This window comes from Ranitomeya imitator, chromosome 2, assembly GCF_032444005.1.
Source record: "Ranitomeya imitator isolate aRanImi1 chromosome 2, aRanImi1.pri, whole genome shotgun sequence".
NCBI lineage: Eukaryota > Metazoa > Chordata > Amphibia > Anura > Dendrobatidae > Ranitomeya > Ranitomeya imitator.
In genome coordinates this window covers 738,586,635-738,611,025 of record NC_091283.1, presented here as the reverse complement: position 1 = coordinate 738,611,025, position 24,391 = coordinate 738,586,635, and the positions used below count along the sequence as shown (strand labels likewise).

The 24,391-nt window shown below is 45.3% G+C and overlaps 1 protein-coding gene across 1 annotated transcript in view; it reads left to right on the top strand.

Moving 5' to 3' along the window:
- Nucleotides 1-2,966: 2,966 nt before the first annotated feature.
- PSAP (prosaposin) overlaps nucleotides 2,967-24,391 on the top strand; it is a 35,657-nt gene continuing 14,232 nt past the window's right edge. Inside the window, exons 1-7 of the mRNA XM_069753217.1 lie at nucleotides 2,967-3,094; nucleotides 9,747-9,880; nucleotides 10,686-10,760; nucleotides 20,049-20,174; nucleotides 20,349-20,543; nucleotides 22,207-22,344; nucleotides 22,963-23,019. Coding sequence (XP_069609318.1) covers nucleotides 3,055-3,094; nucleotides 9,747-9,880; nucleotides 10,686-10,760; nucleotides 20,049-20,174; nucleotides 20,349-20,543; nucleotides 22,207-22,344; nucleotides 22,963-23,019 — 765 coding nt within the window. The 5' untranslated portion in view covers nucleotides 2,967-3,054. The remainder of the gene's footprint in view (nucleotides 3,095-9,746; nucleotides 9,881-10,685; nucleotides 10,761-20,048; nucleotides 20,175-20,348; nucleotides 20,544-22,206; nucleotides 22,345-22,962; nucleotides 23,020-24,391) is intronic.

Below are 24,391 nucleotides of genomic sequence, written 5' to 3'. Positions count from 1 at the left end.
GCAGAATGCTGGACACACTGGGGCAGAATGCTGGACACACTGGGGCAGAATACTGGAGACACTGGGGACAGAATGCTGGACACACTGGGGAAGAATGCTGGAGCACTGGAGGCAGAATGCTGGACACAATGGGGCAGAATGCTGGACACACTGGGGGCAGAATGCTGGAGCACTGGGGGCAGAATGCAGGAGACACTGGGGCAGAATGCTGGACACACTGGGGGCAGAATGCTGGAGCACTGGGGGCAGAATGCTGGAGTACTGGGGGCAGAATGCTGGAGTACTGGGGGCAGAATGCAGGAGACACTGGGGCATAATGCTGGAGCACTGGGGGTAGAATGCTGGACACACTCGGGCAGAATTCTGGAGCACTGGGGGCAGAATGCTGGACACACTGGGGCAGAATGCTGGAGCACTGGGCGCAGGACTGGAGACTTTGGAGGCAGAATGCTGGAGCACTGGTGGCAGGACTGGAGACACTGGGGTCAGAATGCTGGACACACTGGGGCAGAATGCTGGAGACACTGGGGGCAGAATGCTGGACACTGAAAAGTATAGAATGTATATACACTGGCGCTTAATAACCTGGAAGGATAAGATGGAAGGGCCACAAAAGCTGCAGGTGGTTAAAACAGGTTCTGTGCAAAACTCTGTTGAAAAAAATTAATCAACTAAATAATAATACTATTAACCACCGCGCTAAAAGAGGCTAGAATATTGCTATACTTATAGCTGTTTCTGTGTTGTGTGGGGATCCTTATGCTGGACACACTGGGGCAGAATGCTGGACACACTGGGGGCAGGACTGGAGACACTGGGGCAGAATGTTGGACACACTGGGGGCAGAATGCTGGAGACACTGGGGCAGAATGTTGGACACACTGGGGGGCAGAATGCTGGACACACTGGGGCAGAATGCTGGAGCACTAGGGGCAGGACTGGAGACAGGTGGGGAAGAATGCTGGAGACACTGAGGCAGAATGCTGGAGACACTGGGGGCAGGACTGGAGACACTGGGGCAGAATACTGGACACACTGAGGCAGAATGCTGGACACACTGGGGGCAGAATGCTGGAGCACTAGGGGCAGGACTGGAGACAGGTGGGGAAGAATGCTGGAGACACTGAGGCAGAATGCTGGAGACACTGGGGCAGAATACTGGACACACTGAGGCAGAATGCTGGACACACTGGGGGCAGAATGCTGGAGCACTAGGGGCAGGACTGGAGACAGGTGGGGAAGAATGCTGGAGACACTGAGGCAGAATGCTGGAGACACTGGGGGCAGGACTGGAGACACTGGGGCAGAATGCAGGACACACTGGGGGCAGGACTGGAGATACGGGGGGCATGATTGGAGACACGGGGCAGAATGAAAGACATGGGGGCAGGATTGGATCATGGAGCAGGATGGATACGATGGAGACAGATGGGGCAGGCTGGGGAGATCATATGGGGCAGAATGGATACTCATGAGGGCAGGATGGGAGAACATATGGATTGAGCCAGGAATGAGACACACGGGGCCCAGGATGGGGGATATTATTATTACCATAGGGGCTAATTAAGGGATATTATTACTGCAGTCATGCATTTATTTTTTGAGGATACTGTTTTAAATGGGTGGGCGGTCCTGTTACTGTGTAGAGTGACACTATGTCGCCTTTTTTTCTTCATGTGGTGTAATGTAGAAGTTGGAAAAAATTAAGTAATGTGTTCTGCAAGCGGAGCTTGAGATAACTGTGTTATTTCCTGCAGAGAGAAGTCCTGGCTGGATGAAGTGACGGCAGTCTGTGTTGGATGAAAGATGAAGGACTTCACCTAGAGACGTCACTGGTGAGTCAGTGTTACCTACACACTGACACTATACACTGTATACTATATACAGAGCTCCTGTGTATAATACCACCAGTGATCACTATTACCTGTACACAGACACTGCTTATTAATTACAGATCTCCTGTGTATAATGGCACTGGTGATGATAGTATTGGTTTTTTTTTATTACTGATCAGTATTGTAGTATTCAGTTACTATGTGGTGATATGTGGTCTGGTCACGGTGTTGCAGTATTTGTCCCTTGTATGTGCTATTTGGTCACTTTGTGGTGGTAATTTGGTGTCTGATGATGGTGTAGCGGTATTTGCTCTTAGTATGTGATATTATTCGTTCACTGGTGGTATTTGTTCTTTGCATGTGATATTATTTGGTCACTGGTGGTAATATGTGGTCTGGACATGGTGTTGTGGTATTTGTCCCTTGTATGTGCTACTTGGTCACTTTGTGGTGGTAATATGCGGTCTGGTCATGGTGCGGTGGTATTTGTTTGTTGTATGTGATATTGGGCATTTTAAAAATTGAAACATAAATAAGACTATACCTAAATTGTATTCCATATTTTAACAAATATTAAGTAGGTTACAGTAAAGTAGGGCCCGGCCAAAAGTGTCTACCGTGTTATGGTGGCGGCTTAAAAAATCTTTTCGCCAAAACAAAAGCTGCCGGCTATATGTGTGATCTGGTAGTGATAGGTGAGGAGTGGAGTTCTTCCAAGAGAGAGCGGTGGGACTGTGGACAGTTCGAGGGGTGGAGCGTGGGCAGAGTCTCAAGGGGGCCCCGAAATTTCTAGTGGCAGCCCTGGACACGTGTTATGTGAACACAGCATGACAGGACCGACTAAGCCCAACCAGTGCTCCACACACCACCATGACACCTCAGTAAGCATCACAGTAAAAAGCCAATTATCCCTTGGCGTAGACACTCTACATAACCGTTACTGCACCGGCCGGATGAGACAAGGCCGCCTGATACCAGAATCTACCAGCCGCAGTAGTCACACTTCCTCCTACCCGCAGCGAAACATCATTTATTTCGCCCTTCATAAACATGGCGGCTTGTAAACTTCCGGCTTTGTCCCCGTCTCCTCTCTGTCTGGGCCTATAGCAGCGCGTGCTGAGGGTCAGGTGACCAGAGAGGGGCTGGGCGTGGCCGTACTTATTATTAGGACTGCAGCTTGGCCGAGCAGTCAGGTGACTTCCATCGCGCAGGTCTCACCATGAAGCTGCTGCTGGCGGTGTCGTGTCTGGTCGTTGCCGGTAAGTTATTGTGTAATGTGGGCGGCGGACGCATATAGCTGCATGATAGGGGTAGAGGAAACCGCGCGTCACATGGCAGTTCTGCAGCAGCTGCGGTATGCCTGCGGCTCACACTGTGGGGTGTTACCATAGCTCACACTGGGAGTCCACGGCACTGTGTGTGGGGCAGCGGGCTCCGTCCTGCACCTCCTGCTTCCTCCTCCCCCCTCACAGGACACTGCAGGCTTCCACGAAGCCCAATAAACCTGTCTCCCCCTGGTCAGCCTGTGAGGGGCTGCCATTGTGGGGAGACCTGCCCTGTAATCTGTGCTGCGGGCCCGGCTCCTGCCCACTTATTACCCCGCCGGTACCGATCCTCCTCTAGGGGCCTCTCAGTTATAGAGAAGTGTCCCCTGATGACTCCCAATACAGTAACCCCAGCCCCCCAGTGCTCTCCCTCCCCCGCTCTAGCTGCAGGGGGAGGGGGGTTATCTGGCCTCTCACCTCAGGGGTCTTTTGGGATCTAATAATAATAAATCTTTATTTTTATATAGCGCTAACCTATTCCGCAGCACTTTACAGTTTTGCACACATTATCATCGCTGTCCCCGATGGGGCTCACAATCTAAATTCCCTATCAGTATGTCTTTTGGAATGTGGGAGGAAACCGGAGTACCTGGAGGAAACCCACGCAAACACGGGGAGAACATAGAAACTCCTTGCAGATGTTGTCCGAGGTGGGATTAGAATCCAGGACTCCAGTGATGCATTGCTATCCACTGAGCCACCGTGCTGCCCACCACGAGTCTCACGGAATCTGCTGAGGAAAGTCCACACTGACTGTGCTGCTCGTGCGTTACCCCAGTGCTGACACCACAGGGGCAGACTCGCTCGCACACACCTGCCCTATAATCTGTGCTGTGGGGCTGCTCGTGCGTTACCCCAGTGCTGACACCACAGGGGCAGACTCGCTCGCACACACCTGCCCTATAATCTGTGCTGTGGGGCTGCTCGTGCGTTATCCCAGTGTTGACACCACAGGGGCAGACTCGCTCGCACACACCTGCCCTATAATCTGTGCTGTGGGGCTGCTCGTGCGTTATCCCAGTGCTGACACCACAGGGGCAGACTCGCTCGCACACACCTGCCCTATAATCTGTGCTGTGGGGCTGCTCGTGCGTTATCCCAGTGTTGACACCACAGGGGCAGACTCGCTCGCACACACCTGCCCTATAATCTGTGCTGTGGGGCTGCTCGTGCGTTATCCCAGTGCTGACACCACAGGGGCAGACTCGCTCGCACACACCTGCCCTATAATCTGTGCTGTGGGGCTGCTCGTGCGTTATCCCAGTGCTGACACCACAGGGGCAGACTCGCTCGCACACACCTGCCCTATAATCTGTGCTGTGGGGCTGCTCGTGCGTTATCCCAGTGTTGACACCACAGGGGCAGACTCGCTCGCACACACCTGCCCTATAATCTGTGCTGTGGGGCTGCTCGTGCGTTACCCCAGTGCTGACACCACGGGTCTATTGCTGAACGTTGGGGATTTTCCAGTTACAACATGAGGAATTCCCCTGTCGGTGTCATGCTGGTAATTGGATCTGATTGTCCGTTCGCTGTCAGATCTGTAGCAGTGGGGGCATATAGTCAGGGACATGGCCGCCCCTCCATTCTCATCTTGTCTTATACATTGTAGTCTGCCATCTTTGACCCCTGGGACCTCAGAGACCAGTGTCGGCGCAGTGGGGGTTCACAGAGGCAGGTCTGGTCTGATGTGCTGATGTCTGCGATCTCTCATGTCTTGGGGTGCACATAGCTGCCAGCCAAAAGCCTGTTTCTGAGAAGCTGGGGTCCTAACGCCATGTTTACATGGAGCATGAGGGGTCTTGTGTGACATCGCCATAGACTGGTGGGAGCTGTAGTCCTGTATCCTACCGCTGCCTTCATAGTGTTGTGGGGGCCCATCGGTCTGTTCGTACTAAACCTGTATGATCACCGATCCCTGTCACTGGTGCTATAACCCCTGTGTCTCTCGGGATGTTTTTAATAGTGGTCATATGTCGTCCCCTTCTCTCCCTGGTTATAGTAGGCTCTTGTGTTGGTGCAGTAAGCTCTGCTGGTTTATTTTATTAATTCCACAGCGCTATATACCGGTAATAAGCTTCTATTATCCCATGCCGCTATGTCTGACTCGCTGACCTAGTAAATAATGGAGCCCTGAGAATAACCCTGTAATGACAGTCTGGTCTGATCATATGATCTGTTTATCACAGTGTTGTAGCTATGAGTCAACAGATTCCTCAGCAAACTGTGAGGCTCGTGACCTGGGCCTGTGGGATGGGAGGGACCGAGGGTAGACTGGTCTGCTACTCTATTAATGCATGTGAGGAGGGCAGAAAGAGACCAGAACCTTACACTAGATGATTACCAATCTGTCTGGGTGTGTCTTGGGGGAGGATTGTATGAAGACAAAGCCTTTATGTTGCAGTTCACACTGAGAATTAGGAGAGTGCTGTGTTCTTCAGCTGCAGCGCCTCTTGTGCTCCTGCGGCTGATCATTTTCTCACTATGTAAAGTAATGTAAAGAAATCAGCCCCTTAGCATGTGGGAGCCGGCAGATCATGGATGTCGCAGAGCGTGCAGGAAACTGACAGCGCCTCTGGACTCTCCTGAAATCTGCTATTTTTCTGTTTAACCTGCACCAGATCTGCTGTTTGTCGATCAGTGTTCACTTGTCCAGGTTGAGTTGCACTGAAGGGTATGAGTGCTGCTCCACAACCTCTTTTCAACAAGCTGTTCTACATTCTGTGCACACAACTGAAGAATCTGGGTGAACTTATTTTTTTGCTTCCTTGTTCACCTACTTCCTGAAAGGTCACATGATGATTTTCTCTTCTTCTTTCGCTAGTCATGGGATTGTCATGCACAGTACGCTTTCTGCTTTTCTTTACAGTGAATTGTCGGTGGCCTGTACTTTCCTATGTAAGGATAGCATAGTGTATCTACTGGGCCGTACTTCTGGTACAGACATAAAGGCTTGTATTCCCCATGTAATTCAGGAAGATCGCTTCTTATAAATATGCATTGATATTCCTCCAATATTCCTCCTGGAAATGTGTGAATCAATAGGTTTTATTACTTGTAATAGAAGAAAAAGTGCAGTGTTCTGTATGTGTATGTTTCTCAGACCTTGTTATGGACAATCGGGTTTGTCTGGTGTCCAGCATAGAATGTGTTAATACTTGCTGCTCAAACAATGGCCGCTATGTATCAGGCACTGGCTGTATGATCACAGCGAGGCATGTTTTACTCAAACAGTGCAGCGTTTGGGAGAAAAACATAATTTTAATATCTCAAGTAGAAGAGTAAAGAGGCACCAACTTTTTGATCTGCAAATATTAGTATGGATAGCCATCCATATAGAACTTCTTACTGGATATCTGGGTGGTGCACAGCTCAAAGTATAGAATTAATACTTCAACTATACTGTTCTTCAACTATATCAATAGTAAAAGAATAAAAACTGAAAATGTAGGCCCCTTAAAAAATAGTGAGGAAAGAATGGTTGTAGATGACGAGGAAAAAGCTAACATATTAAACACCTTCTTCTCCACAGTATTCACGGTGGAAAATGAAATGCTAGGTGAAATCCCAAGAAACAATGAAAACCCTATATTAAGGGTCACCAATCTAACCCAAGAAGAGGTGCGAAACCGGCTAAATAAGATTAAAATAGATAAATCTCCGGGTCCGGATGGCATACACCCACGAGTACTAAGAGAACTAAGTAATGTAATAGATAAACCATTATTTCTTATTTTTAGTGACTCTATAGCGACAGGGTCTGTTCCGCAGGACTGGCGCATAGCAAATGTGGTGCCAATATTCAAAAAGGGCTCTAAAAGTGAACCTGGAAATTATAGGCCAGTAAGTCTAACCTCTATTGTTGGTAAAATATTTGAAGGGTTTCTGAGGGATGTTATTCTGGATTATCTCAATGAGAATAACTGTTTAACTCCATATCAGCATGGGTTTATGAGAAATCGCTCCTGTCAAACCAATCTAATCAGTTTTTATGAAGAGGTAAGCTATAGGCTGGACCACGGTGAGTCATTGGACGTGGTATATCTCGATTTTTCCAAAGCGTTTGATACCGTGCCGCACAAGAGGTTGGTACACAAAATGAGAATGCTTGGTCTGGGGGAAAATGTGTGTAAATGGGTTAGTAACTGGCTTAGTGATAGAAAGCAGAGGGTGGTTATAAATGGTATAGTCTCTAACTGGGTCGCTGTGACCAGTGGGGTACCGCAGGGGTCAGTATTGGGACCTGTTCTCTTCAACATATTCATTAATGATCTGGTAAAAGGTTTACACAGTAAAATATCGATATTTGCAGATGATACAAAACTATGTAAAGCAGTTAATACAAGAGAAGATAGTATTCTGCTACAGATGGATCTGGATAAGTTGGAAACTTGGGCTGAAAGGTGGCAGATGAGGTTTAACAATGATAAATGTAAGGTTATACACATGGGAAGAGGGAATCAATATCACCATTACACACTGAACGGGAAACCACTGGGTAAATCTGACAGGGAGAAGGACTTGGGGATCCTAGTTAATGATAAACTTACCTGGAGCAGCCAGTGCCAGGCAGCAGCTGCCAAGGCAAACAGGATCATGGGGTGCATTAAAAGAGGTCTGGATACACATGATGAGAGCATTATACTGCCTCTGTACAAATCCCTAGTTAGACCGCACATGGAGTACTGTGTCCAGTTTTGGGCACCGGTGCTCAGGAAGGATATAATGGAACTAGAGAGAGTACAAAGGAGGGCAACAAAATTAATAAAGGGGATGGGAGAACTACAATACCCAGATAGATTGGCGAAATTAGGATTATTTAGTCTAGAAAAAAGACGACTGAGGGGCGATCTAATAACCATGTATAAGTATATAAGGGGACAATACAAATATCTCGCTGAGGATCTGTTTATACCAAGGAAGGTGACGGGCACAAGGGGGCATTCTTTGCGTCTGGAGGAGAGAAGGTTTTTCCACCAACATAGAAGAGGATTCTTTACTGTTAGGGCAGTGAGAATCTGGAATTGCTTGCCTGAGGAGGTGGTGATGGCGAACTCAGTCGAGGGGTTCAAGAGAGGCCTGGATGTCTTCCTGGAGCAGAACAATATTGTATCATACAATTATTAGGTTCTGTAGAAGGACGTAGATCTGGGTATTTATTATGATGGAATATAGGCTGAACTGGATGGACAAATGTCTTTTTTCGGCCTTACTAACTATGTTACTATGTAATACAAAAATTAGAAATGCATCACCGACCCATATATCTTGAATTAAGTCCTTTATACCACACACGGACATCAATCTGCGCAGCGAGCAGGTAAATGGACCCGTAGAAGTGCCACTTAAGACCTGAAACTGCCGTAGTTCGTTGTTTCTCCTCTCCCCTGCTTTAACCCCTTGTTTTACTTGCTCGCTGCGAAGAATGATTGATTGCAGTGAGGTTAAGGCTGGGTTCACATTGCGTTAATGCAGTCCGTTCAACGTATGTGTTAAACGGACTGCGTTAACGCAAGTGCTGAAAAACATTGCATTATGCGATTGCTCTAGCACAGATGCTCTATCTGCGCTAGCGGTGACGGACCCGGAAATGCTGCAGCCTGCGTCCGAGTCTAACGGACTGCATTAACGCAATGTGCACCCAGCCTAATAAGTTTGTACTGGATTCTGGAGTAGATGGGTAACCAGTGTAATGACTGGCACAAGGTAGAGGTATCGGAGTAACGAACGGAGTAATTCTTCCCTTTTCCATTAGGTCTATATCACGTGATTAAAAATGGACTTGCTAAGGGTATGTGCACACGTTAGGATTTCTTGCAGAAATTTTCCTGACAAAAACCGGAGATTTCTGCCAGAAATCCGCATGCGTTTTTACTGCGATTTTGCCACGTTTTTGGTGCATTTTTTGTGCGTTTTTTCCCAAATGCATAGAATTGCGGGAAAAACGCAGAAAATCCGCAAAAATAATGAACATGCTCATTTTTTTTACCGCGATGCGTTTTTTTTGCGGAAAAAAACGCATCCATGTGCACAAAACATGCAGAATGCATTCTAAATGATAGAATGCATAATGTATGCGTTTTTAATGAGTTTTTATAGCGTTTTTAGCGCGAAAAAAACCTGTACGTGTGCACATAGCCTAAACCCTTCTAATCTTTATATAGAAACAGCGTCAATTTTCTCACGCGCTGCAAAAGTCCATGGCAGGAGGAGGGAGCAGCTGGGTAATGAGTGCAAGAGTGGAATGATTTTTGCAGGGACAAGAGACTTCCTGTTTCTACGTAGAGCAAAGAAAGCGAAGAATTGGCTGGGTAGAAAAGCAAAATGAGCAACTGTAAGTACATAGTGCTGTATAAAATGGTGATTACAATATATTAAAAGGATAAAAACTTTGGGCAGAGTGCTTCTTTAAGATGGCAATAACACACTAGTGTCATGTGGAAACTCTGAATATTTTATTTTTAGGTTCTTTTAGTCTATTTAGTTCAAACTTTCAGTCAGAAACCTATCTCTTATTTTTTATATATGGAAAGTTTCCCTTTCAGTCACATGTATGTATCTAATGACTTTCTCCACCTTCTTACAGTTGCTGCAACGCCATTATTTGGCACGGAGCAATGTGCCCTTGGCCCGGAGGTATGGTGTGTGGATGTCCGCTCTGCCTCTCAATGTGGCGCAGTTGAACACTGCCAGCAGACAGTCTGGAATAGGCCTGTGGTGGTACGTATCAGGACCTCGGGAACTGCTTGTAGGAAGATCTTTACTACTTGTATTCTTCTGGGGCTGTGCTTGAGAATGAGTGTATAATTATTCATGCATCCCCACCATTAATGAAGGGGTATATTCACACACCGCATACATGTCCGATTTCTGCAATTTGAAAACCTGTTCCATTTGTCTGAATAAAGTTGCATTACAAGCACATGAATTATCTGTTTTATCCATGTAAACAAATCTCCAAAGTCTACAACATTATGTCACTTGGATCTCTGCCTTCCAGTTTAGCCATACACGCAATAGACTAAGGCAAAACTCAAAAAATTATGAAAATGGCAAATGCTGTCTGTTAAGAAATGGCATATATATCCCCTCTCCAAATGGGCACGGAGCTGTAAAGAAAGCTTTGTGCACAGTGTTCTTGTATTGTCCTCTCAGTACAGTAGAGCTGTACTGTCACTTTATCCTTTGTCTCTGATAAAAATCAATATATCATTTTTTTTTTTTTCCCTATTCTTAAATCTTTCCCAGGCAAAAATAAAAACACAATCTTTGTGTTCCAATATGTTTATATAGGCAGGAACTTTAAAAAAAATAAAAATTAGATGCCCAAAAAATGTTGCTCGATTCTGGAACGGGTGCTGCTAGTGATAATCAGTTTTTATAGGGTTATGCTGTGCTTGAACAAAGGCGTGTTTGTTTTTAATTTGATTATAGAAAGTTATTGTAAATCCTCCACAGGATGAGTCAAAAGAAATATACGGTACTTGCATTCTGCTAACCTATTGCATTCTGTGATGTCTTCCAGAAAACCGTTCCATGTGACCTATGTAAAGAGATGATGACCATCGTAGAAAACTTCTTAAAAGACAATCGCACACAGGTACGTGTAAAGTAGTGAGCTGCAAGAATGATATTGATTAGGTACAAATGTGACGCTACAATAATCAGATTGCGCAAAAAAGAAAATACTAGATTTTCCTTCTTAATTTTTTTTTTTTTTTTTCCTCACCTGGCTTTTGCACTTCACCTCAACGTTTTTAGCCATGATCTCAAATAAAAAGCAACATATTCTTATGGGAGCTGGACTCTCTCTAACTTGAGGTTCTTATGTGACAGAAAATACCCAAAAGGGACACCATTTTAAAAACTGTACCCCTCAAAGTACTCAAAATCACATTCCAGAAGTTTCTTTTTTTAACCCTGTAGGTGCTTCACAGGAATTAAAGCAATTAAGTGGGAAAAAAATAAATGGAACATAAAATTGTACGCCAATACTCCATATGTGGTGGGAAAGTACTGTTTGGGCGCATGGCTTCGAAGAGAAGCACCATTCCATTTTTTTGCAACGCAAAATTGGCTGAAGTAGATAGCGAATGCAGTGTTTAATTTCCAGAATCCCTGATGTGCCAAAACAGTGGAAACAAACCACTGGGGAGTAGCGATGAGTGAACATCGTCAGCTCCCTCCTTATTTGGCAAGCTATAATGCTTACTGAAGAAGCTGCATCGGATACCTGGAGTGCTCCCGATAATCAGCTGCTCCAAGCTGCAGTTGCAGGTCGCGGCTGTGTGACAGTCACAACACATGCACGGAGAGACCAACAAACACTTGGTTTTAACATATTGTGTACTTGGAAAACGGGAAAAAAATCCATGTGCGGTGAAATTGCAAAAAAAAGTGCAACTCCATTTTTTTTTTTTTTTTTTCCCCAGATTCTCTAAATACTGAAACTGACCTGCCATTATGATTCTCCAGATTAGCAAGAGTTCATAGACAAACATGTGTAGGTTCTTTTTTTTTTAAGTGGTGAAAAACAAAATCCAAGCTGTGTTTAAAAAAAGCACCATTTTCCGAGACTTGTAGCGTCTCCATTTTTCATGATTTGGTGCTGGGGGAGGGCTTATTTTTTTTGCGTGCCAAACTGACTTATTTATACCATTTTGGTCCAGATACTATCTTTTGATCGCCTGTTATTGCATTTTATTGCCATGTAGTGGCAACCAAAAAAATAATTCTGGCGTTTTGACTTTTTTTTTTTTTTTTTTTTTCTCACTACGCCACTAAGCGACCAGGTTAAATTTTTTTTTTTTTTTTTTTTATTGATTAGGAGATTCTAAACGCGACGATCCCAAATGTGTATCACCTGAGAGGGGGATCCGCCAAGCCAGGACAGGAAACCTACTGAAGTAAAAGGGCGATACCTCTCCCCCTCTTCAGTTTCCTGTCCTGATGGGAACAGTCTTGCTGAGACCTGGGTGGGTTGAAGAATTTATTTTTCCATACTTAGCCACTCTCGTCCTGGCACTGAAAGAACAGGCAGAGCGCCTGTATACCGGCCTTCGGGTGAGGGAGGCGCTGTCCAGTGGGCCTTGGCAGGAGTGGGCAGCACAGTCATGTCCGGTTATCTCTACTTGATCCACCACGCTGCTCTCCCTCCTCTCTTTGGGCTTCAAGCTCTGTGGTGAGCCTGGTTTCTGGGGGGCACGCTCTGCTGATGTTGTGCGCAAGGCAGACTGGGATTGGGCGTGCCCTCGTGACATCGGTGGGGGGTGTGCCGGCGCCAAGATGGCAGTGCCCTGGGTGAAAAAGCTGGCTGGGATGCGTGGAGGCTTGGTGCATTGTTGGGCACTGGAGGAGGCGGGAAGCGCAGTGGATCCCTCTCATAAGGAGGGATGACAACAGAAGAAGCACTTGTCCAAAGCTCCCCACCATGGAGGATCCTAGAGGACAGCTGCAGCAGCAGTACAGGAGCAGCAATCGCCTAGACCTGTGCCTGGTCACCATCTCGGGTGCACTAAAAGGAGCAGCCGCAGGAGTGGCAGCCATCCCAATCATAGGTCGCAGGACTCCTCTGTATCATGAAGGGACGTTGTACGTGTCTCTTATCAGCCTTTGAATCTGGGACCCTTGATATGACAGCGGGTGGTGAGTGATCCATGACAATGTCCCTTTTGTTATTAATAGGGGCTATTTTCCCTCCCCCTAAAGTGTTTCATTTCTCCAAAAATCTCTCAGGTATGCGGTCATGGGTGAAAGGAAAATGCCAAGGTTACTTACAGTAGCCATTTTTTTTTTTTTCGTGTATGGCAGCACCTGTTTATTCCCCCTCACCTCTTGGGTGTGCACTATAGTTTGAGTGTCTTCTGTTTTAAAGGGAACCTGTCACCCCCAAAATCGATGGTGAGGTAAGCTCACCGTCATCAGGGGCTTATCTACAGCATTCTGTAATGCTGTAGATAAGCCGCCGATGTTACCTGAAAGAGGAGAAAAAGAGGTTAATTATACTCACCCAGGGGCGGTCCTGCTCCGATGGGTGTCTCGGGTCCGGAACAGCGCCTCCCATCTTCATTCCATGACGTCCTCTTCTGGTCTTCACGCCCCGGTGCAGGCGTACTTTGTCTGCCCTGTTGAGGGCAGAGCAAAGTACTGCAGTGCGCAGGCGCCGGAAAGGTCAGAGAGGCCCGGCGCCTGCGCACTGCAGTACAAAGTACGCCTGCGCCGGAGCCGTGGCATGAAGACCAGAAGAGGATGTCACGGAATGAAGATGGGAGGCGCCGGAGCGGACCTGAGACACCCGGACCGCAGCGGGACCGCCCCTGGGTGAGTATAATATAACCTCTTTTTCTCCTCTGTCAGGATACATCGGGGGCTTATCTTCAGCATTACAGAATGCTGTAGATAAGCCCCTGATGACGGTGTGTTTACTTCACCATCGATTTTGGGAGTGACAGGTTCCCTTTAAACAATGTGGTGTTAGATATCTGTGTAAACTTACAGGAGGTCCTCTGATGCTCTGTAACCCAACTGAAGTGGGGGAGAGGTGTATGTGTGTGTGTGTGTGTGTATATATAATGTGTGTGTGTGTGTATGTACGAGGGGCGATCCAAAAGTAATGATAATCAATACTAAACACAATGAATATAGTCAAAAATTTTTTTTATTTTTCTACATAGTCTAACAAGTCTATAAATTTAGTCCATCTCTTTTCTAGACTTAGAATTCCCTTCGGAAAAAAATTCTTGATCTTGACCCTCAAAAAAATCCTCAACAGCGGTTATCACGTCACTATTGTCGTCAAATTTCTTGCCCCGTAGGTGTTCCTTGAGCCGAGGAAAGAGAAAGAAGTCACTGGGGGCTAGATCTGGCGAATAGGGGGGTGTTCCACCAGTTCAAAGCCCGCTTCTTGAATGGTAGCCATAGCAACTGCAGCTTTGTGAGCTGGCGCGTTATCTTGGTGAAACAGCACTCCAGTCCGCAGTTTGCCACGCCTTTTCTCCTTGATAGCCTCCCACAATCTTCTTATTTGTTCTGCGTAGTAGGAGCCCGTAATAGTGGCTCCCTTCTCCAAATAGTCCACCATAATTCCTTCAGCGTCCCAAAAAAACGGACGCCATAACCTTCCCTGCTGGTCTTGACACTTCGAATTTCTTCAGCGTCGGTTTGATGGCTCGTTTCCATCTCATCGATTGATGTTTAGTTTCGGGATCAAAGTGGTGGATCCAGGTCTCGTCCATGGTCAAAAAACGTGACACAATTTTCCTTGTCTCCTTGGAACTTTTCGAGATTTGCTATTGAAATGTCAACTTGTTTCTTCTTTTGTTCTTCGGTTAACATTTTTGGCACCCAACGCGTGGAGACCTTTCTCATATGCAATTCTTTTGCAAGGATTCTTTGAATACTGCCATATGAGATCCTTGTGACCTCAGCTACATGCCTGATAGTCACTCTTCGATCTGCCAATACAACTTCTTCAACTTTTTTCACATTTTCTTCATTGAGGGACGTGGATGGGCATCCTTCACGATGTTCATCTTCCGTCGATGTTCTTCCCAGCTTAAATTCCTTGGCCCAGCTTGCAACTGTGGGATATGGAGGAGAAGAGTCCCCCAATGTTTCCACCAAGTCGCTGTGTATGTCTTCGGTTGTCATTTTTTTTTTTTTTCAAGCAGAGGTATTTGACACCTCTGAGCTCGTTTTTTTCCATTTTGATGTTCACTCCTCGGCAGTTCATATTCAAATGAATGTAGCTCCCAGGAATTGCCGAGCCACGTAGTATATTGCCGAGCCACGTAGTATAGAGACTTAAAAAAATAAAAATAAACATATACTCACCTCCCGAAGGCCCGTTGAAGTCCTGCTATACTCATCATCCGCCGCCTTTTCCCCTCGCGTCGCTCCCGGGACCGCTCCATTGCAAGCGGCAGCTTCCGGTCCCAGGGCTGGTGTGCGACAAGGACCTTCCGTGACCTCACGGTCATGTGACCACGACGTCATCATAGGTCCTGCTCACACCAGCCATGATGACATCGCGGTCACATGACCGTGACGTCACGGCAGGTCCTTGTTGCACACCAGCCCTGGGACCGGAAGCTTGCAATGGAGCGGTCCCCGAAGCGACGTGAGGAGGGGGAAAAAAGGCGGCGGATGGTGAGTATAGCAGTTTTTTGGTTTGTTTGTTTTTTTTTTAATTATTTTTAACATGACCTATTTTTACTATAGATACTGAATAGGCAGCATCAATAGTAAATAGTTGGGGACACACAGGGTTAATAGCAGCGGTAACGGAGTGCGTTACACCGCGGGCCGTTACCGCTGCCATTAACCCTGTGTGAGTGGAGGGGATTACGGAGCGGGCACCGGGCAGTGAGTGCAAGGGAGTAATCGGACTGTGCCCATCGCTGATTGGTCGTGGCAGCCATGACAGGCAGCTGCCAAGACCAATCAGCGAATGAATAACCGTGACAGAAAGACAGACGGAAGTGACCCTTAGACAATTATGTATATAGATGTGTGTATGCATATATATGTGTGTGTGTATATAATTTTTAAGTATATTTTTAAAAACATTTTTTACTTTTTGCATTCTTTAATAGTCTCCAGGAGAGACTAGAAGCTGCAGCACTTTGATCGGCTCCGCTACACACCAGCGATGATCATATCACCTGTATGTAGCAGATATGTTCACTTGCTATGAGTGCTTCAGCTCCTGTGAAGCGATGTGGAAGGGGAAGAATGAACATTTTTTTTTTTTTTTTCACAAGGGTAAGAGAAAATGGACCCCGAAACTTGTGCAATTTCTCCTGAGCACACAGATCCCATATATGTGGGGGAAAGCCACTGTTTGCACAGGTGGCAGGGCTCGGAAGGGAAGGAGCACAGTTTAACTTTTTGAATGCAAAATTGGCTGTAATCGAGAGTGAACGCCATGTCACGTTGGGAGACCCCCTGATGTGCCTAAACAAGGGACCCCATTTTGGAAACTACACCCCCCTCAAGGATTTTATCTGGTGGTTTAGTGAGCATTTTGAATCCACAAGTACAACACAGAATTTGATAACATTAGGTCGTCATTAGTAATGAGCGAATATACCGTATATACTCTAGTATAAGCCAACCCAAGTATAAGCGGAGACCCCTAATTTTTCCACAAAAAACTGGGAAAACTTAATGACTCGAGTATAAGCCTAGGGTGGAAAATGCAGCAGCTACCGGTAATTGTCAAAAGTAAAATGGATACCAGTAAAAGTAATTGAGACATCAGTAGGTTGTGTTTTTTTGAATATCCATATTGAATCAGGAGCCCCGTATAATGCTCCATATAGTTCACGAGGGCCCCAAAAGATGCTCCATACAAAATATGCCCCATATAATGCTCCATACAGTTTGATGGGCCGCATAAGATTCTCCATATTAAAATATGCCCCATATAATGCTGCACAAATGTTGTTTATGGCCCCATAAGATGCTCCATACAGATTTTTGCCCCATATAATGCTGCACATGGCCCCATACAAATATTTGACCCATATAATGCTGCACATGGGCCCATAAGATGCTCCATACAGAAATTTGCCCCATATGCTGTTGCTGCGATTAATTAAAAAAAAAATACATACTTGCCTCTCAAGCCCCCGGCACTTGCTATACTCACCTGCTCCCCGTTCCACCGTCGGCGCCGCTGTCTTCCCCGTCTGCACTGAAGTGCACATTAATTGCGTCATCCCGCCCTCTGACCTGAGCGTCACTGCAGAGGACGGGGAAGACGCAGCTGCTGCCGGTGATGGAATGGGGAGCAGGTGAATATCACACACTGCGTTATACTCACCTGCTCCTGACGTGGTCCCTGGTTCTCCGGCGCCGGCAGCTTCCTGTAGTGAGCGGTCACATGGTACTGCTCATTACAGTAATGAATATGCGGCTCCACCCCTATGGGAGTAGAGTCAGGTCCATATTCACTACTGTAATGAGCGGTACCATGTGACCGCTCACTACAGGAAGAAGCTGCCAGCGCTGGATAACCAGGGACACCGTGCCAGGAGCAGGTGAGCATTATTCCACAGCTTCCGCTCCCCCTCACCTGCCGACCCCTGGGTATGACTCGGGTATAAGCAGAGAGGGGCAATTTCAGCTTAAAAAAAAAATGGGCTGCATTTCTCGGCTTATACTCGAGTATATACGGTACTCGTTACTCGAGCACGCTCGGGGGTCCTCCGAGTATTTAGTGCTCCGTTTTTTTTTTTTTCTTGCCACAGCTGAACGATTTTCAGCTGCTAGCCAGCATAAGTACATGTGGGGATTCCCTAGCAACCCCCACATGTACTTATGCTGGTGAACAGATATAAATCATTCAGCTGCGGCAAGAAAAACTAACTCTGAGCACTAAAAAATACTCGGACACCCGAGCATGCTCGATAAATCTCAAGTAATGAGTATATTCGCTCATCACTAGTAGTCATTGAATGTGGATGGCCAGTGTTGAGCACAAGTGCTCCCTAATCCAGTTTGCCTGGGGTGCTCTAGAGTATTATTATTTATTATTATTATTATTATTATGCACCATTAATTCCATTGTGCTGTACATGATTAAGGGGGTTATATACAGGGTTATACATCATTTACAGTACAAAAATTTACAATGACAGACTGGTACAGAGGGGAGAGGACCCTGTCCTTGCGGACTTGCATTCTGCGGCAGGGGTGTCAAACTGCATTCCTCAAGGGCCGCAAACCATGTGTTTTCAAGATTTCCTTAGCATTGCACAAGGTGCTGCAATCATTGTGTGTACGTGATTAAATTATCACCTGTGCAGTACAAGGAAATCCTGAAAACATGACCTGGTTGCAGCTCTCGAGGAATGCAGTTTGACACCCGTGTAATCTATGGGATACTGGGGAAGAGACAGAAGTGCACCGAATATTGCAGGTACTCGAGTGACATGCTAAATCCCCCACCCCGCATGTTTTCTGGCTGTTAGAGCCAAAGTGGGTATCTACGATACTCGGTGCATACCGAGCACCCGTTGCAAACACTTAAAGTGAACACTTGCCCTCAACGCTAGCCGTTACACTATATATTTATATTTATTTTTATTTTTTTCACTTTTTAAAAAAGCAACTCGAACCCTAACTCCGACTGCAAAAAATGTGGGGAAAAAATATAACTTTTTTTCATATTTAGCTAAGGGTATGTGCACACGTTGCGGATTTCCTTCGGATCCGCAGCGTTTTTTACTGTGCAGAAATGCTGCAGATCCGCAAGTGATTTACAGTACAATGTAAATCAATGTAAAAAAAAAAAAAATTTGTGCTAATGGTGCGGAAAATTCAGTGCGGAAATGCTGCAGATTAAAAGTAGCATTTCACTACTTTTTTGCGGATCTGCAGTGTTTTTGTACCCATTCCATTAAAGAAATCCACAGGGGTAAAAATGCAGTAAATCCGCACCAAAAAAAAAAAAAAAATCAAATCCTCACCTGCTTTTTCTGCCAAGAGATGCAGAATCCGCACTAAAAATTCCTGAGTCTAATCCGCAATGTGGGCACATAGCCTAAGTTGGTATATGTGATTTACTATTTATTTTGTTGCTGTTCACTGCATAATGGCAATCACGTGATCGGGGACCGTAATTTCTGGCCCTGATCTTATTGGGTCATTTAACTCAAATCATAGCAACCAAAATTTACCGCAGACGTGAAGTGCATGTCACAAAATGGTGTCAGAATCTCTGGGATCTGTTGCAGCGTTCCAGAGTTGTTGCTTCCTATAGTGACACTGGTCAGGAAGGTGAAAACAGGCTCGGGGGTGATTAGGTTCTCCACTACTGACACAAACTGTTCTTGATCCGAATGTTTGGCACCGATACAATAGCAGCACTTTGCCTCCTGTGCCAGCGGTATCGGCACTCGCATTCCCAGGATTCTTGTGTGGTTTATAAGTGAGCCCTGCGCTCAATCATCGCTGTCCTCCCCTGACAAATCTCACATCAAGAGTAAGTCAGGCCTGCGTCTGCTCTCACTTCCTCTTGATCGATTTTCTGATGGCGTGAACAATGACTCCAGCGCTGATTGGGCGAAGGGTTCACGTGTCATAGCTGTAAGTGAGCCCCGGGAACGTGAGTGCCGAAACGGCGCTGGCTCAGGAGGGAAGTGGTTTTTATCTTATCGGCACCATAAATTGATTGAGAAGGGGTTCTTTGAGTAGTAGGCAACCCCTTTGACTTATTACTCTGATCCCTGGTATAATACATTGTTACTGACAAAACGCCTTTCAGAAAATGCTCCTAGCAGACCGTCCAGGAGGTCATCACTTGTCTTCCTGCTATTATGGTAACCATTGGGCCCCTGTGATCATGTTACAGGGGGTGCTGATCAAGTGGGGGAGGGAGCCACCTCCCTCTCCTAACCTTCTCAATGCTGCAATCGCTATCTATTGTGACAATTAGAGCCTTAAACAGCCGGAAGTGCCACCGGTACCGCCTCGGGCTGTGATGGCCAGAGCTCTGCCGTCACTTAAACTGAGCGCCTGGCAGCATTGGTGCGGGCTCTGCTCCTGGGCCCTCATGATCACCATAACTTACCGGTTTGTCATATGCTGGGAAGGGGTGTAGAGTCCCTGGCATCATTTGGACAAGTGCAGATTGGGCTATGACTGCTGGGAGTTGAGCATGTCTCGGTGCTTGTGCTTAGCCCAGGCATTATTGCTGGACCAGGTCCAGGAGATCAATTTACTAACTCTACAGATAATGTATCCCTTGTTTGATCGCTTGGAATACATCTGTGTGTAATTATAAATCGCATAGTTTGATCTTCAGATTCAGGTACAATATAAATACATTTTTCGGAGTAGTATGTGTTCAAAGCAATAATCTATGTAAACTTTATAATTTCAGAGTGAAATCCAGGAGTACTTAAATAAGCTTTGTGAACTTATTCCGGACCCTTCAGCAAGTTCTCAATGCAAAGAAATGGTTGCAGACTACATCTCTATTATACTGAACATCATTAAAGATGAACTGGTAACTTAAATGCTACAGTTGTTTGTTTTTTTCCTCCATCTTTTTTAATGTATGCTGTGCGCTCAAGGTAGAATGTATTTATTTTTTTTTGTATTACTGATGTGACTTCATGTTCACTTGCTGATAATTGTATTGTAGCATTCTTATGAATGTCATAATTTGTGTTTCTTTCAGGGTAATCCATCAGTAATCTGCTCTGCACTTCATCTTTGCACATCTCTGCAGCAACATCTAGCTAGTCTAAAAACTTCTCAGCAGCTCCTCTCCAATGAGATTCCTGACACAGATATGTCCAAAGTGGTTTACCCATTTATGGCAAACCTTCCCCTTCTTCTGACGCCCCAGGATAAAGCTCAGGAGGCACCTAAGGTAACAAATGTTTGGTCGCAACAGCAGAAGAGACCTGATCCGTTTTCATGCATCTGATCCATCTACTGTACAAATCTGCAAACTTTGTTCTGAAGTATTAAATGTAATATCTGTTTATAGTCGTGTAGAAGGTGTACTGCGTTATAGAGGTCACTGCTGAAGTGCTTTCACGTGTGTGCGTGTACATTGGCACTGAAGATAATGGTGCAGAATGGACTTCACACATGAGTAATAAGCAGATGTCCCGCCTCGGATTGCATTACTCAGTTCCCTTTTTATGCTGCTGTGATCTTGCATGCTTCTTCATAAAGGACTTCTGCTTTCAGGACAGAACATCAAAATAGAGAACACCCATCCATAACACTTTAGTGAATAATGTTCTTTTAATTCCTTTTTTTTTTTTTAAATACACTGTGGTGTAAGCCCAGTGTACCTTGTACTTGTATAAAAGTTAAGAAAATCAAATATTTCCAGTTGACTTCCAGTAAAGTAATGATGCTATTTCCCACTTCTAATCACTAGGTGCAGTAGCTTAGAGTTCCTGTCAATGCCGCTGTGTGACCTGTACTTGTAGGGTGTGCACCATTTCCGCTCACCTTCACACTGTATAAGGCTACTTTCACACTAGCGTTAACTGCAATCCGCCGCAATGCGTCGTTTTGCAGAAAAAACGCATCCTGCAAAAGTGCTTGCAGGATGCGTTTTTTTTTCCCCCATAGACTTGTATTGACGACGCATTGCGACGGATTGCCACACGTCGCATCCGTCGTGCGACGGATGCGTCGTGCTTCTGCGGACTGTCGGGAGCAAAAAACGCTACATATAACGTTTTTTGCTCCAGACGGACCGCTTTTTCCGACCGCGCATGCGCAGCTGGAACTCCGCCCCCACCTCCCCGCACCTTACAATGGGGCAGCGGATGCGCCGGAGAAATGCATCCGCTGCCTCCGTTGTGCAATGCGTTAAACGCTAGCGTCGGAATCTCTGCCCGACGCATTGCGACGGGGAGATTCCGACGCTAGTGTGAAAGTAGCCTAAGTGGTGACGGGGAAATTGTAGTTCAGAGCATAGCTCTGGCGCCCATCTCCTCCCACAGACCTGGACAGCCCAAGACATGTGCCCTCTTCACATCTGAGGCAGCCACAGCGCAGAGGATGTGGTTAAATGGGTTAAAGCTGCCTGATTTGTGGTGTTTGCTGGCATTTGCACCCCAGCAATTAAAAATGGCTGCCCCAGCAGCTGCAGAGAAATGTAATGAGTAAATAATCGTTAAAACGCAAAATGTTGTTTTCTAATCAAAGTAATTGATTATATAATAACTAAACGTTTAATATAAACAAAATTTGCACACATCCTCTTGAGCTGCATTTCCAGACTTCTGGCATCAAAATCATTTAAGGTGTAACCATCCTTGAGCAGCAGTTAGCTATTTTTACTAAATGGCCACACACACACACACACTCTCACACACACACACTCACACACACACTCACACACTCTCACACACTCTCTCACACACACACACACACACACACACACACACACACACACACACACACACACACACACACACACACACTCACTCTTCCCCTCACATTCATGGTATGTGGATAATTTGTGTAATTTTTTTTTTTGTTTTTTTTGTTTTCCTTTTATTCTCTAGAATAATGATGTCTGCAAAGACTGTCTTCAACTTGTCAGCGATGTCCAGGAGTCTCTTAAAACCAACTCTTCTTTTGGCAAATCTCTGATTGAAAATGCTCTGAAACAATGTGATCTGCTTGGTGGCATAAGTGACATAGTAAGTATCTCCCTACAGTTACCTTATTGGTATTTATACATGTTCTCACTAAAATAAAATGACTTGTCTGCAGCTTCATATAAAAAATATTACTATTTTCACAATAACGTAGTTGTCACTGGTCAAACACGAGGTGCCTGTTTGGGTTTCCGCTACTCTGCACAAACGTCTAATATGAAGGTGCCCTCGCGTTTATACAGCAGTCAGTTAAACACTTGTTCGGTCACCCCTCTCCCGGACTCCCCCAGGCATATCCACACTGCTTGTGTGCTGACTGGGCATAGTAAGCCATTCTCATACATCTCTGGCTTCTCACCCAAGGAAACAAATGAGGAGTCGGGGTTTAACATATCCAGTGATTCTCTCCCTTGACATCTATTGGAGAGTGTTCAGTCTCTGGGGTCGGCCAACATGGAGCTTAAAAGGATTGTTCATCAGTTATCACATGTCATAGACCTAATGGAGAAGGGAAGAATTAGCTGGGTAGAAATGCAGAATGAGCAACTGTAAGTTCAGTGCTTTATAATGGGTGTAATATATTGAGGATCAAAGTTTTGATGGAAGAATGACTGCTTATTTAAATGACCTATCTTTCTTTTTTTTTTCTTTTACCCCCAGTGCAAGACCTATGTTAATCAGTATGCTGAACTTGCTCTACAAATGATTATCCAAATGGTAAGATCATTAATTATCAATAGCAAATGGTTTCCATCTATTGCCTTGTTTTATAGAAGAATTGGTGGGCAGGGATAAACTAGATTTACATGCCGGTGGGTTATTGCATGGATGTGCTGGCTTGGGGTGGGATTGTCTTGGAGTAACTTTCAGATTTGTCTAACAGAACATGTGGACAAGGGGTTTATCATGACGGCCTTTTTAGTTTTAGTGTAATAAAATAAACTCCAGTAATAACTTGTGCTTAGAGTATTCTCATTCTGTGCTACTGTATTGGTGGATCTCTGTTTGCTTCGTGCATTGTTCTCTAATTCACTGTATGTTGTACTGATATTTCCTTTCTCTTTGGTGCTGGTCCTTTTGGTTTCTATAACTGATCAGGATCAGGTATGTGTATTTTACCGTGCACCCTACAAACTGCACATTTAGAAAAAAAGCCCCAAAATGTAACCTGCTGGTGGTGTGGATTTGGGATAACCTTTTAATAATCTAACTGTTTGTGGCTTTTTTCCCCTAATAAAGCATTTGGTGTGATTGCCTTGTGACAGGTTTAACCCGTTCTCTAGATTTCTTAGGACTGGTTTTCATAACCCTGTATGTGCTCTTCATGGCTTTTATTTTATTGCTATATTTGTAGGGGAAAAACGAGCCGGACCACACATGCAAATCTCATGATTATTGCTACAAAGCAGAAGTATAAAAAACTGAACACTAGATTATTTGAGCCTCTGATCAGGCTGTATGAAGCCACTGCCACATAATGGGAAACCTCTCAGCGAATCCTGACCTTTCAGAGTTGTGCCAACCACCGCTGATGTGACGCCATGCCAGCTTTTTGTGTTAATTACTGTCTGACCTTGCGCTTTGAGCATAATAATCATTTTAGTTGTTTGATAAATCAATAGTACACATGCAAGTAATGAGCTTCTTAATGTTATTGGGGGAATCTTCTTTCTCTGCCAGGACTGATCATTCATTCTCATTTTTACAAGTAAAATCTGTATTCAGTTGAGGCTATGTTCACACCGTTATTGCAGCGTTTTTCTGCATATTTTATGCAAATTTTCAGCTGCGTTACACAGTACCAGCAGAGTCTGAGATGTCAGAAATCTCATGCACACGGCTTGTGTTTTTTTTCTGACTTTTCAGAGCTGCGTTTTTGCAAAATGCAGAATGTCATTACTTTCAGCCATTCTGCAGAGTTTATCACCCATTGAAAGGAATGGGTAGTGCAAAAAAAAAAACCCACAGGTATCTGGTCTTGCTGTGTTGTTGCCAAAACCTGATTAATTTGAATTAGATTATTTTTATGCACTAAACATTATCAGCATGCACGAGACAAATGTACCCCGACAAACACGCAGCAAAAAAT